This window comes from Jaculus jaculus, chromosome 2 (assembly GCF_020740685.1).
Source record: "Jaculus jaculus isolate mJacJac1 chromosome 2, mJacJac1.mat.Y.cur, whole genome shotgun sequence".
Classification (NCBI taxonomy): domain Eukaryota; kingdom Metazoa; phylum Chordata; class Mammalia; order Rodentia; family Dipodidae; genus Jaculus; species Jaculus jaculus.
The window spans coordinates 105,087,123-105,102,589 of NC_059103.1; the positions used below are offsets into that span (position 1 = coordinate 105,087,123).

At 39.5% G+C, this 15,467-nt stretch overlaps 1 protein-coding gene across 1 annotated transcript; it reads left to right on the plus strand.

Moving 5' to 3' along the window:
- The first annotated feature begins 1,376 nt into the window (after nt 1–1,376).
- Nucleotides 1,377–13,136, plus strand: LOC101608227 (alcohol dehydrogenase 1-like). Its single transcript, XM_012949449.2, is given in 10 exon segments — nt 1,377–1,434; nt 1,606–1,657; nt 7,314–7,323; nt 7,537–7,686; nt 9,804–9,877; nt 10,013–10,226; nt 10,445–10,702; nt 12,085–12,131; nt 12,133–12,209; nt 13,015–13,136. Coding segments are annotated over 10 exon segments (1,062 nt in total).
- The last annotated feature ends 2,331 nt before the right edge of the window (nt 13,137–15,467 follow it).

The following is a 15,467-nucleotide window of genomic DNA, read 5'->3' on the forward strand; positions in this document are numbered from 1 at the left end:
AATAATCTCCACTGAAACTTGAGTTATGTTTAAAATCAAACTAAAACGCTTTAAAAAAAGGATAGCAAGTATGTAACTGATTACTATGCAGACAATTTTCAAATTACAAAAACAAAGGAAGAGATATTAAACAAACCAACATCTCTCAAAATATATGCATAATTGCACACAAAATTACATTTATGTGTATTCTTGCAGTCTCTCTTCAGTGGTCTGAAGAGCTAACTTTCTGATTTATCTTAGTACCTGGTGATATGAGTTTTTATATCTGATGTACATTCCATCTGCAGTTACAATTACTACAGTGGTAGTCATAAGGCATACTTAGCTGAGTAAATTTGAAAAGAAAATCCATGGGAAAGACGTATAAAACAAGTTGATAAACAAGAAGTCACTCCTGTCATGTTTAAACAGCTCATTTGAATTAACAAGAACAACAAGATGCCAATAAGCTTGTAAAATATGTCACAAACACTCCACAAATAGCTCTTGAACACAGAAAATACCCACAACCACAACACTGAAAAAAAAAATACCAATGAAAACTAACAATGAACTTTTTCTCCCTGGAAGGTATTTTTTTAATGGCAAAAATGGTTAATGAAAGTAGAATAAGTGTTAACAGAGGCATTCTATAATACTTCTAGGGAGTAAGCCAAATCATTAAATATTTCTGTAAAGACATTTAGAAATCAATTTAGCCCTAAGAGTGACTCTATCCTTTCCCAAGCAGTTTTCACTTAAGAAAACCAAGCAAGCAACAATGAACAATGAACAAAGGTATTCAGCACAATGTCCTTCATAATAGTAAAAATAATGAAAATAGTTTCATATCTAAGTAATTATTGTTTGAGGTTGGACATATTCAAATGATGCCATGTAAAGTGGTCATTTAAAATTATGATGACTGGGCTGGAGAGATGGCTTAGCAGTTAAGCGCTTGCCTATGAAGCCTAAGGACCCTGGCTCGAGGCTCAATTCCCCAGGACCCACGTTAGTCAGATGCACAAGGGGGCACACATGTCTGGAGTTCGTTTGCTGTGGCTGGAGGCCCTGGCAAGCCCATTCTCTCCCTCTCTCCCTCTCTCCCTCTCTCCCTCTCTCTCTATCTCTCCCTCTCTCTCTCTCTCTCTCTCCCTCTTTCTATCTGTCACTCTCAAATAAATAAATAAAAATGAACAAAAAAATTTTTTTAAAGATTTTAAAATTATGATGACAAAGAATTTTGAAGTTACAAGAAAATTCTTATAAACAAGTTAACGGCAATGATTCAATCAATGGTAGCTGATACTAGCAAAATAGCAGAATGAAAAATTACTTACATGGCATAAGCTCAACTATTTAAAAATTATTAAAATTATAAAATCTGCTGCAGAATGGCAGTTAGAGGCAAGTTGAAAGATAGGGAAATGCAGCTTGTACTTGAAATTGCAGGTGATTTTTTTCCTTTTCCTTATGACTTTTATATTTTTGAAAATAACAGCAAGTAGTAATTTGAGTAATCAAAAGAAAATTATTACATGTCATTTTATTTTCCATGGGTCCATAAACAATTGCATGCTGGGCAGCCATTGCTGGGGAAAAAAAAAAAAAAAAAAAAAAAAGCTCCTCTTTCAATTGAAGAAGTGCAAGCTGAGCAACTGAAGGCTGGGGAAATGTATGTCTTCTAGCCTTGTCCTTTGAATCAGTTACTTTCGTATTTTTGTGAACAAATACCTGTCTAGAATAAACTTGCAGAAGGAAAGAGTTCACTCCAGGTTACATTGTGAGGAGAAATTTAATGGCAGGGAAGGCATGGCAGTAGAAATAGGAGCACAGTTGGTCACATTGTCAGGCAGGAGCTGAGAGCAAACAAGAAGTAGGGGCAGACTACAAAAACCTCAAGGCCTGCCCTCAGCGACCTGCTTTCTGCAGCAAGACACCACCTTCCAAAGGTTTCACAACCTTCCCAAACAGCACCCCCATCTGGAAATCAAGTGTTCAAACACAGGAGCCTATGGGGGACATTTTAGCCACAGCACCTTTGAACACAAATAAAAGAAAATATTTTATTTAAATATGTGTGTGCATGAGATACATATTAATTATTTCATTTAAAAACATATATAAAAATGAGATACATATAAATTTGCCTTTAAAAAACAATTTTTTTCTTTTTTTTTTTTTCTTTTTGCAGTTAGTGAATACAGTCAAGTTGGTATCATTGTTAGCCTCCTCCCTGTACTGGCCCCTTCACAGGGACCCTCCTTGTTGGGGTATATGGGTCTGCATTGTGGGGTTAGACTTTAGTTTCGGGTAGGAGGAAATGTCTGTGCACATCATGACCTGACGTGTGGCTCTGACAATCATTCTGCCCCCTCTTCCACAAATTTCCCTGAGCCATGTTGGGTTCTTATTAGGTCTGCTTCTGTGTTGAGATCTTGGGTGCCTCTGTGCCTCTGGATATCTGGTTTGGTGGGGGTTGATTGGTCTTTGTATCTATCTCCTTCACCTTTGTGCTAGTTCCCACCAAGAAAATAGCATTCTTGCATGATTCTCCAATTATTCTTAGTTTCAGCTAGGGCCCTTTTGAGGTATGATGGGGTAGTTCTCTCCTTAGGATCTATGTCTATCTGAAAAAGAGAAGCAGATTCTCCAATGGAGAGTAAAGTTAGCACCAAGTAAATGTGATAACCATTGTTTTATAGAGAGAGTTTAGTGGAGAGCAGGTTCATTTTTGGATATGGTTCTGACTTGTTTCCCAGCTCCAGTTATGGGTTCTGTTCCACTGAGCATATCAGTTAGCCAAATTGAGAGCAGTTGGTTTCTCATCATGGCTATGTACCACTATTGTACTTGTATGAGCATCATGTCAGGTTTTCTGCTGCTAAGTAGGTTAGACCATGCATTGCTTGGGCAGATATTGGTCTTTATCCCCAGTCGCTCATGTAGCACCCTCTAGCACTAGACTTGCTATCTGGAGAGTGGAAGCAGTAGGGTCTTACCATTAACCTATGGTGGGTCCTCAAGCACTCTGACACAAATCTGTCTTCTTTTGGGAAACTTTGTAGGTCTCTGTGATCAAAACCTCATTGTGGATGATTAGCACCTGCTGGTACAGGGAGTTATAGGCCAGCAGCCAAAAAGAGAAGGAAGAACAGGATAAGTGATATAAAAGAGATAGTGAGATAAGAGAGAAGAGGGGGGGGGAGCAGAAATAGGAGGACATAATGAATAGTTTTTGTCATACCCTCTCCAGGGCCTTGTGAATCTGATGTTCCCTCTAAGGGCCTGGTGGAGGTTCAGCCATTTGTTCTGTCTTTTAGGATATAAAGTTTTATGGTACCATTGCTTTTTGGGTCCAGTTTTGTGCCCCCCCTTACCTGCTTCTTCCTTCCCACTCTCCCTATTGTCTCATCCGTGAGATGCTTGGTAGGTATGTCAGGGACTTGGGTAGATTAAGGTTAGGAGCTGTAGATGACTGAGACTATGTGGCAATTATCTTTCTGTGATTGGGTGAGTTCACTAAGAATAAGCTATTCCAGGCTCAACCATTTTTCTTCAAATTTCAATGTGTAAATTTTTTTCTCACTGCTGTGTAGAATTCCATTGTGTAGATATACCACATCTTAGTTATACATTTGTCTGGGGATAGACATCTGGGTTGATTCCAGCTCTTGCCTATTACGAATTGAGCAGCTATAAACATGGTTGAACAAACCTCTCTGAGCTGAGGCTTGAAGGTTTTAGGGTACATGTCCAGTAAGGGAATAACTGGGTCTGTTGGTAACTCTAAAGTCATATTTTTTAGGAGTCTCCATATTGCTTTACAAAGTGGTTGTACCATCTTATATTCCCACCAACAGTGAATGAGAGTTCCTATTTCTCTCCATCCTCTCCAGCATTTATTTTCATTTGATTTTTGATGTTTGCTATCCTTACTGGGGTAAGGTAGAATCTCATAATAATTTTAATTTACATTTCCCTGATGATTAGGGATGATGAATATTTCCTTAGGTATGTGTTTGCCCCATTTTGTGAGTGGGTTGTTTGACTTTTTATTGTTTAGGTTTTTGAGTTCTTTGTAGATTCTAGAAATTAGGCCTCTCTCAATTGGATATTCAGCAAATATTTTCTCCCATTCTGTGGGTAATCTATTGGCTCTTCTTATTGTATGTTTGTCTGTGAAGAAACTTTTCAGCTTCATAAGATCCCATTGGTTGAATGATTGTTTAAGATCTTGTGTGCTGCATTTATTTATTTATTTATCTGCAAGTAGAGAGAAATAGAGAAAAAGAGAGACAAACAGAGAATGGATATCAGGGCCTCCAGCTGCTGCAAATGAACTCCAGATGCATGTGCCTCTTTGTGCATCTGGCTTTATGTGGGTACAGGGGAATCAAACCTCAGTAATTAGGCTTTGCAGGCAATTGCTTTAACTGCTGAGCCATCTCTGTAGCCCTTAATTTGCTTTTTTAGTCTCTCTGCTATTCAAACAATGAATATTTGAGAAGTATTTATTTGTTTTGGCTTTTTTTGAAACAGGATCTAGATATGTGGGTGGTTTCAAAGTTACAATCCTCCTGCCCCAAGCTTCTAAGTGGTGGGATGACAGGAATATGCCACCACACCAGATAAGATATTCTTGATAGCCAGGCATGGTGGTGCACACCTTTAATCCCAGCACTAGGGAAGCAGAGGTAGGAGGATCACCGTGAGTTCAAGGCCACCCTGAGACTTCATAGTGAATTCCAGGTCAGCCTGGGCTAGAAGGAGACCCTACCTCGAAAAAATATATATTCTTAATAGCTATAGAATGTTAGCAAACAAATTATCTGTGATCATTATTTCTAAATTATTTAGATACTTAGGTCTATGATTTTGTACCATAGATCTATGTATTTTACAACATAACTTAGAAGGTTTTTACATGTTTTCTTTAAATTTTTGAGAGGGTGGAGTATGCACACCATACTCCTATGACACAAAAACAAGAGTAGACTAATGAGTGCATTAGACACTACCATCAACTCATTGTGACAGTAACAGTCTAATTACCCTACTTTATTATTTTGTACTCACACATCTGAGAAGTGGTGCCACGTTGCAGACTTTGTCTTCTAGGAAAGGAATCCACAGTGGCCTCAGAGTGATTTCAAAGGTTGAACAGTTATTGCACAGAGCTGACACTAAGTGCCAGAAAACATAGATGTATCAAACCCCTCACCACTCTCAAGTCAAAGGCATCTCAAATTTTACAAATCCATTAAGTAGTCAAGATTAAGAATCTATTGTCTGGGGCTGGAGAGATGGCTTATCAGTTAAGCTGCTTGCTTGCAAAGCCTAAGGACCCAGATTCAATTCTCCTAGAACCCATGTGAGCTAGATGCACATGGTGGTGCATGTGGCTAGAGTTTGTTTGCAGTGGCTAGAGACCCTGGCATGCCCATTCATTCTCTTTCTCTCTCTCTCTCTCAAATAAATAAATAAAATATTTTTAAAAATGAATATATGCCAATAAAAATAAATAATAAATTAGTTTTAAAAGAATATATTGAGTAGAATCTTACTATGCTTGCTATTAGTCAGCTTTCTGCCACCATAAAAAGATAGCTAAGATAGTTAACTTATACAGAGAAAAGATTTGTCTCATAGTTTTGACAGTTTCAGCCCATGACCTATTAACCCCATTTTTTTGAACTTTTGATGGAGCAACATATCATGGTAGAAGTGCCTGGTGGAGCAAAACCACCTGCCTCATGGCCACAGAGAAAAAGAAAAATTCTCTTCAGAGGAAATCACCTAAAGGTCTCCCATTAGGTCTCATTTCTTTAAGGTTCCACCACCTCCCAATAACTCCAACCTGTAGACCAAGCCTTACCACATGGGCCACTAGAGGGCATTTAATACTCACATTATCATGTACACTAAATTTATCTATTCAACATGTGGCAGAATACAACAATAAAGAGCTATGTACTTTCAGCCCCTATAAAAGCTGAGCAAACTAGATGTAGTGAGATGGTTACAAGAGAAACTGAAAAACAAAGAAAATTGGCAAGATGCTATAGGAGAAAGGGAATGAGGGAAAGGAGGGACTTGGGAAAAGATAGTGAATGAAAGACAAAGAATAAGGAGCTCACAATATATCATCAACTCTACCTCTAGTGCTATGCTGACGACAAAGTGTAAGAACAAAGTGGAAAGTGGCAAAAATACACCAAAGGAAGGAGTTCAATCATTGTTTTAACTCACTACTCTTTGGAAGCAATATTCCATTACTTATCGTTTTCCCAAAGAACATTTAGTTAGGACCTATTATGAGCTGGGCCATGCCCACCAGTGTTTCCTAGTTACTTGCCACTGTTCTCTGCTCTTAGTACTACAATGGAACCGACCAGTAGAGATCACAGCCCACCAACCTGGAGACTGTAGTGGCAAGAACCTGAGCATTATCACCATGAACCCTTAATAAAATCAAGGTGTGTGGCCCCATAGTTTATTTTGTGAACATCTGCTACATCTAATCACATATTCTCATTTGATATATAGAACAAACTATAAAGAGATTCACCCTCCTACATATTAAATTTTTTTTCTCTTACCCTGGATAACATCTCAAAGCCATTTAAATACAATAAGAACCAAAACCATACATATTTCCCACTGGCATATGTTTTAACCCGCTTGCTTACCGTCATGAGCATTTCTGAAGCTATAGCTGGGAAATGCTCTCTCCCACCACGAGTACCGGAAAACGAGTGCCTGTGCTCTCTGGCACTGTTCCAGGCCCGGTGGTAGCATGCTGGCTATTGCACATGAAGCACTTCCTTCTGAAGACCTGATGGAAATAGGTTGGCCTATAACTGGCAAGAAAACTTAGGCTATTAACTACAAAGTTTCCAAACTTCCCAGTGGCAGTTAAGCCTTGCAATATTAGTTTATTTAACTTAAGCTTATAAAATCTTAAAGAATATTTTCAATGTGCAGGTTTAAAAGTTTGAAAGTTACTTTACCCAAAGCATTGAATAAACATTTCACAATGCTGGGCCTTAAATTTATCTCTTGATAGCTGTGCTACTGACAGTTGTCAAACCCATATTTTATTATGTAAAAAGACCCATATGTTTCAAAATTCTTAATAAAATAGTATATACAGGCAAGATTTTAGGAGACACGTGTATTACCAGGTCTGAATGTGAGGCCCTGTGAGGTTTGGATAACTCATTCTAAGTCTCTGAATCTCCTACCTCCCATCTCTAAGTTGGGAGTGAAAAGACCTCCCCTGTGGTCCTCTGAGTGTTGTTACACAGATCAAGTGATTACAATTCAAGTAAAATAAAAGTTAAGCCAGCCATGGTGGCACATGCCTTTAATCCCAGCACTCAGGAGGCAGAGGTAGGAGGATCACCATGAGTTCAAGGCCATCCTGAGTCTACATAGTGAATTCCAGGTCAGCCTGAGCTAGAGTGAGACCCTACCTCGAAAAACCAAAAATATTCAGTTTCAGACAAAAGGAAAAGTAATATACCAATTGATCACTTAATTTCCATATAGATGGTATCTTCAGGGATCTGTGGCTCTGATGAACAGGTTCTGAAAGGACAACTCCAAATGAAATTTTCTTTAATGTCAGGCCATGAAGGAGCAGAAGTTATGGAGTCTATTGGTGATGGAGTGAGCTCGGTGAAATTAGGTAGGAAGTGGGTATGCAACAATCTTCCCACAACAGCACACCTCACAGTCCTGCCTCATAAAAGAAGAACTCTAAACTCATTGACAGATAAACAAATTGGTTTGCTCTGAATTATGCTAACTAATCACATGCTGTAGGTTTGTCATGTTATGATAATATAACTAATGTCATATTATGGTGTCAAATATAGCCAGTGATTGGAAAAGTTCCATCACTGTCACCCCTGTCTGCGGTTGTCTCAGGCAATCCAGGTGGGGCTACGTCTGGCCCAAGTTTATATGTCCTCAGCCAAATGAAGGTTGATATAAGAACAGTGTGCTTCTAAATTGATTGAAAATCCCTTAGTCTGCGGGACTATGCCTTACATATATTTTAATTCCCCATAATGCTTAACACAGAGCCTATCTCAGAGTAGAAATGAACTGACTGTTTGCAAATGAATGAATGTTCTAATCAGCTACAATGTGCAGCTTGAATTTTACTTGACAGGATGATGGTGACATTTCAGAGACTCAATAAAAAGCAATTACATTCTCTCCCCCAGGCACATTGAAAAGAAGCCTAGCTGCCTGAAAATAAGAGCAATCATATAAAGTGAGGTAATTTAGGAACCTCATGGCTTACAGCCAGCTACATAAAGATATTATGAAAGTGTGAGTAAGGACATTCATGAAGCCATCATCAGTGAGTTCACCTGGCAAATCTCCTGTGCATCTGACACCAAGCAGAGCAGGAGGGACCAATGCTGCATCTTCAAGAATATAATATAGGAGACGTGTTTTCTCTTAACTTTTCTTTGCTAGAAAATTCTAGTGGAAGTTTTGTGGGAAATGATGACAAACATTTGAAGGAAAAGAATAGATAAAAGAGTAGAAATTCTGAATCCGGCATCCATTATCTGGAAATTTATTAGGACAAATCAAGATAAAATATGTTGTATTTAAATTCAAAAGATATTTTTATTTATTTTTTATTCAGTTATTTATGAGAGTGGGAGAGAGAGAGAGAGAGAGAGGATGGCTACACCAGGGACACTTTCATCTGGTTTTATGTGGATACTGGGGAACTAAACTCAGGTCCTTAGGTTTTGCAGGCTAGTATCTTAACTGCTGAGCCATCTCTCCAGCTTCCTAAAAGAGACTTAAAAAACAAAAAAAAAAAAATTTTTTTAATTGAGAGAGAATGAACGCACCAGGGCCTCCAGCCACTACAAACGAACTCCAGATGCATGTGCCCCCTTGTACATCTGGCTTATGTGGGTCCTGGGGGATTGAACTGGGGTCCTTTGACTTTGCAGGCAAACGCTTTAACTGTTAAGCCATCTCTCCAGCCCTAAAAGAGATTTTTATTGCATCTAAGGGAGTTGTTCTATGTGACAAATATTTATAAGGACCAATAAAGAAACCATATTGTAGGTCCTGAGCAAGTTTTCAGACGTCTGTGATGACTAGTGGACAACTTTCTTTTCACTCAAGCTGTTGCTCCAGTGCTTAGGGTCACAAACTAATGATGGGTCACAAAAAAATGCAATATCCTCTCTAGAGTTCTGCAGCTTAAAAACATCCCTCTGTATTAAATGCTACATAAACAGCCCCTGTCTTGGGAGCTGTGTGGAAAGACAGAGGAACTGATAATAAAACTTGGAGCCTGGCCCCAGTAAAGATCTGTGCCCCTGCAGCGGGGCTGCTGTGAGTCTGTGAGCAGCAGGGTGGGGAAACTGAGAGCTCTCACACTGGTGGACTGGGCTGCTTTAATCAACTGACAACCAGTACAGGACTTAATCCTGCACATGGGAACAGAATGTTAAAGCAGATATCTTAAGGTTTTTTTACTCTATTTTCCAAGCAGGGATAAGCGGGGAAGTAGAACTGTCTATCCAACAGAGACTGTCCACTACTGCTCACCATGTGCCAAAAAGTAATAATAATAATAATGATGATGATAATAGTAGGATTTCTGAAACCAGGTAAAGTTCTACGAAATAGCCTTGAATGTTATACTGGCAGCCATCATCTGCCCATAAGCAAATTTTCAAGAGCCCCAGTGAGATTTTTGCAAATATATTATTGCATTTTACTCTGTTCCTATTTTCAAATGATTGATTTATCACTGTTTCGCTATCTAGGAGATAAAAGTCCTTACACTTACCATCTCACAGTGTAGAGTGCAATTACCTGAAGGAAACTTCTGTGAGAAACAAGAGTGTAGTTTTATCTCATCCTTATATTAACTTGCTTCCAATGAACAAGCATGGACCTACCTAACAATGACCATTTCTCTCTGCAACACCCTTTGAGTGTGCTGGTACCTGGGCATGTGTCTGTCACTGTGGAATGGCGTTCTTCCTTGCTCTGGGTTGATTCTGGATGGGACCTCTAGATTCACCTGCAAAGGACAGAAGATCTATCATTCTCTCCATACAAGCACCTTCACTGAGCACTGTGCTGTGCTTGAGATCGTGGTGGTGAAAACTGATGACAATGCTTCTATAGACTAAGTCTGTCTCATCAGCTGCAGAGTTCTTACATGCTATGGGGATGCTGTTAACTCAGTCAAGATGAGCAAGGAACTTGGATGTTACCATGTGTCATAATTATTTGCCCAGAAAAATAAAAGTTAAACACTATATAAAATCTATCCAAGTGGTAAAAATTACCAAAGGCTAAATAGTTGTTATTTATTTGCTTATTATCTCAACTGTGCCTAATAAAAATATAATAATATTAAAAAATATTATAAAATAATAAAATATGCCTCATGTACTGGCAGGTCACCCTGAATTCCACCTGTGTGGAGTTTGGACTTGGAGGTGTTGGCTTAGCTGTTGTCATAGGCTGCAAAGCCTCTGGCACTTTGAGGTTCTTTGGGGTTGACATCAATGAGAAGTCTCCCCAGGCCAGAAGCTTAGGAGTTACTGAGTGTCTCAGCCTGAAGAAACTCAAGAAGCCTGTCCGTGAGGTGGTTATGGAGAAGACTGGTGTTGATGTTGACTTTTCCTTTGAAGTCATCAGACACACAAACACCATGGCGTGTGTCCTGGGGCATAAGTGAGAGGTGATGCCTCACATACACACCCATATAATTCTCCTGGAAATGTTTCTTAGTCATGTGTGTCCCCCCCAAAACAATAAAAACTGGAATGTAAATCATTCTAAACTGAAACCTTCTTTTATAAAAACAAAAGCAATATATGTGAAGAGATATGAAGTTTGGGTATTTAAATTTAAAGTATACAAAAAGCCATGATACCAGTATGCTCTTTCCTCTATGCCTAGTTCTTCATACTTATATAATCTATACTGAAGAATGAACATGTCTGGATTCATATATATTTATCCACATCCTCAACAGAAGCTTTGAAAACATATTTGGCAATGTGCCTCACTGTGTTAAGTTTGAGGGCTATGGGGATGGACAAAATAGGTATCAACCTCCTGTGTCATACAGTCTAGAGAAGTATATTGCTAATTACCTGGTCAAAGATTTAAGGACATAAAAGTATGGATGTAGATGACAGTAAAGAGGCAAATAAGGTCAAAATGTAGGAAAGGGGAAATAAAACAGGGTTAAGAAACTTAAAGCACTCGGGAGGCAGAGGCGAGAATCACCGTGAGTTCAAGGCCACCCTGAAACTACATAGTGAATGCCAGGTCAGCCTGGGCTAAAGTGAGACCCTACCTTGAAAACAACAAAAAAAAGTCAGCTGTTGAAGTATTTTTGAAAAGGATAAGAAACTATGACCCAAATCAGTTGCCACAAGATATTGTACTTCAGTTTCATACTACTTTGTTTTTAAAAACAAAAACCTTTTACTTTAAAATACTTTATCATTCCTGTTTGCAAGACTGTACTCTGCCAAATTCCACATATGATGAAGCCATGCTTTGTTTATTGAGATTCAAAGTTGATGTAATGCTTTCAAATGCGCTATTTTTAGAATCATAAAAAAAATGATAAAACATACACATTCTTAAACTGGGCATGGTGGTGCACACCTTTAATCCCAGCCCTCAGGAGGTTGAGGTAGGAGGATCTCTGTGAGTTTGAGGCCACCCTGAGACTACATAGTGAATTACAGGTCAGCATGGGCCAGAGTGAGACCCTACCTCAAAACCACACACACACACACACACACACACACACACACACATTTGGATTTCATAGCAACCCTAGGAAGTGGCATTCTTCTTTTCTCAAACAAACCGAGCCAAAAAGAGGTCACACAAATTGCAGAATCTTTGCTTGTTACTACTAAACTTGATTGATTCTCTAATGGAATCCCTATTCCATGTTGAAGTGCAAATAAGCCAAAGCATGTTCTAAGTCCAGGGCCTTCAAAGGTCCTCTCGCCTCCGGGTAGCTGGTATTTGTGCACGTGGCATGCTCATGGCTGCTGTTTCCATTATCAGGGGGCTGCCAGGGACTCCTGCCACAACAGCTCTGGTGTTTGTCTGATCATCAGGCTCCAGCATATTCCCAGCTTTCCCAACAAAGATTATCAGTGGAAAAACACCGAAGGGTGTGTGCTTAGGAGGTAGGTAGGCAAATACAGAAAGGCCCAGACAGTTGCTCTTGTGAGGTTTTTTCAACATTACAGAAACATGCTTTTCTCAAAGCTCCTCTCCTTCGGGAATCACGGATGCATGGTAAAGGTGTATAGAGATTGCTTCCCTAATCAGTGACAACATTTTTCAGATTAATTATAAATAAGTGAATTGGATAGTGGGCTTATTGGAGTTTGGACTTTTTTTCTCCTACAGATATTTGGGGTTTTCCAGTAATTAGATAGATTTAGTCAATTTGGGCTCTACATCGGTGGGCTGTTTGTTATGCTATTTTAAATAGCAATGCTTTTTAGTGACTTCATGTCATTTTATACACTAACTTATTGTTTTGATACTGGTTTTTGTATTCCCAGAGGATTCTAATTCTGAGCAAAATTAAGTCCAGTTTTAGTAAGTTACACTCCCATTTCCATCCCTCGTCTGATGGTGAGTGTCCAACCCCCCACCCCCAACGTGTGGACAGAGCAGGCTCCTGTGCCACGTCCGTGTGTGGGACAGGAAACGCTTATATGCAATGTTAATCCCAGGATGTGGGTTGGTGAGATTAAAAAGTCATTTTTCAGTTCAGATTTTCTCTAAAGGTAACAGAACGGTCTATAGCAGTAACCACACCACCACCCCCTCACCTCCTTCTGCTGGAACAAGTGAGTTAGCGCTTATGCTCAGTGGCTAAGTTTCAGGCAATACCTTTCCCAATCTCCATGACTAAATTGACTTTTCTCACTCTGTTAGTTTCTTTGGAATTTTTATATCTTACTCCTTTTTGTTTCACAGACTATAAAACCAGAGAGTGGATTCCCATAATAGTGACTTATTACCTCAAAACTAAGATCAATACAGACCCACTAGTAACTCATGAGCTTCCTTTTGACCTGCAGTTGTGCCATGCTGGATAAATGTGATGATTTTGCTTGATGATCTCCTGGACAGTGACAACTCACAAAGAAAATGATGACTCAAACATTCCCTAGCGGTTTTATGAAAAAGATATGACTAAATTAGAGACATTATCTGAAACAAATGAGTTCATATCTGGAGTTAGAAACCCTAGAAATAGGTTGAGACTCCTGCCCAGGACGCAAGTCTGTCGTACATCATTTCTGAATGGTGGTCAGCCTGCTTCTGCTAGCACCTTCGGGAGCGCAGCATTTACTCTGCAGGTGTTAATTTATTCACATGCTCTGTCAGTGCATAGATTCTGACAGTAAGGTTTTCCAGGACTGTTATAAATGCTGGAGGTGCAGCGTAGAGCCAGCAACAAGCATTAAGCAAATAAACACAGCTGTAATGAATGTTCGGGCTTTCTCATTTTAAGTCCCAGCAAGTCTCCCTTTCATATTCTTTCCCCAACTCTGACTACATATATTTGCTTAGTAATTTTTATATGGAAATCTTTACATTTCACCCTATTACTCCTTGTCAAATTTTGCCTAGTATGTCAGCCCATTTGAATCATGAATGAAAAGCCAAAAAAACTGTAATTTTAGAAAAACTATTGTGATTGAGGCAAAGAATGTAGCAGACAGTGGAAAGACTTAGGAACCAGGGGAGCCATCTTTCTCTTCCCCATCCACATACTGGGCAAGATTCCAGGCAGGAAGAAAGCTCTGGTGGAGACACTGGGTTTCTTCAGGGTCAGGCAGCCAGAGGGAAGATGAGCTTTAAGCTGAGGCCACTCTTTTCTGGCTGGTGCTAGACTCTAACCCCGATCAGATTATGATGTTTTATATAAGGGCATTACAGCGCAGGTGGTAGTCACTGGTGGGGACAGGTTGGTGATACAGTGCTTCAGGATGCTGTGCATAATTGCTTTACTGACATCTGTGCTTTTCAGACAAGTCAGCCATTTCATTATCGCACATTTATGTTTCAGTATCCACTGTGTTCTGCTTGTCTGAGATCTCAGTGATAAAAGGCACCAGGACATCCTTGGAGAAATCCTCCCCTTCCTGTCGTCACACCTCCCTAAGTATTTCAGTGCCATAGATAGAGAAACATGAGAGATGTTCAGAATGCAGTGTGACTGTGCATGGTGAAATAATGAATTGGCTGATAATAAAATAAGTTGTGAGAACTGGTGTTATACAGCTCCTCTTGTGGCTTTAAAAAGAGAAATGATGGGATTCGGTTCATGACTATACTGATATATCCACAACTGAAATAATTTGTGCCAGCAGTCTCGAAACATCACCCTCATGCTCCCACCTTCCAGGTACCTTTGGATGTTGCAGATTTCCCTGCATCTTTCATTTCATTTCCAAGCTGACATGATGACTTTGCTGCTTTTTCAACATGCTGGGGAGCCCTAAACCAAGGAGAGGCAATCTCAGAACACAGTTCTGGGAATATCTGCATAACCTTTGCTTTTACCCATGAAGTAATAAGGCACAGCCCCATCTCCTTTATGGAGAAATTTTGCCACCTGCCTCCAGGTGAAAGCACTAGATCCCTTCTGAGGGACACATCCACATTGTCAGCTTCACTGCTTCCCTTCAAGCCTTTTTTCCTTGATCAAATTCACTAAAATGTCCTCATTAGGAGTTGGGAGATTGAGAGGTGAAGCAGCAAACATTAGCTCCCTACTTTGTTTTTGATACTCACATTTTCTATTTCTTCCTTGAATAGAAGAAGAAAACCTCAGTTTGAGCTCTGGGATCCATGTTGAAAGGAGATAGGCATGGTGGCCCTCACCTGTAATCCCACACTAGGGAGACAGTAACAGAAAGCAGAGCTCTCCACTGTCAACTCTCATGGAGTACATGTAAGAGAGACTTTGAGCTTAACATTCAGTTACTGTGGAGCCTGAATAGGTCAAGGTGTTCCTGATCATTACACCAGTGAGTAGTCTAAAGAGTCCAGAGAATGTCTGTGGTGTAAGAATGAGGCTTGCAGTGAGTGGTTAGGAAGAGTAATTTATAGACATGGAATGAATAACATGCAAATTCCTAAGGACAGGACAATGCATGCTATATGAATACGGAGCTGAAGCTCAAGGTAGGGTTCATGGAGCCCATATCTGAAGTGGTCGTGGATGAGGCTAGAGAAATAATAAAGCAGAATGTGAAGAACTTTCTGGGCAGGTTTCTTTTTTGTTCTATTAAAATAGATTACAACAGTTAAAAATGGAAACAAACTAAACTTCTAACAGTTCTTATTGTCAACATGTTTTTTTTCTAAATAATGATATATCCTACTTTTTAAATAATGAAATATGTTATTGCTTGAAA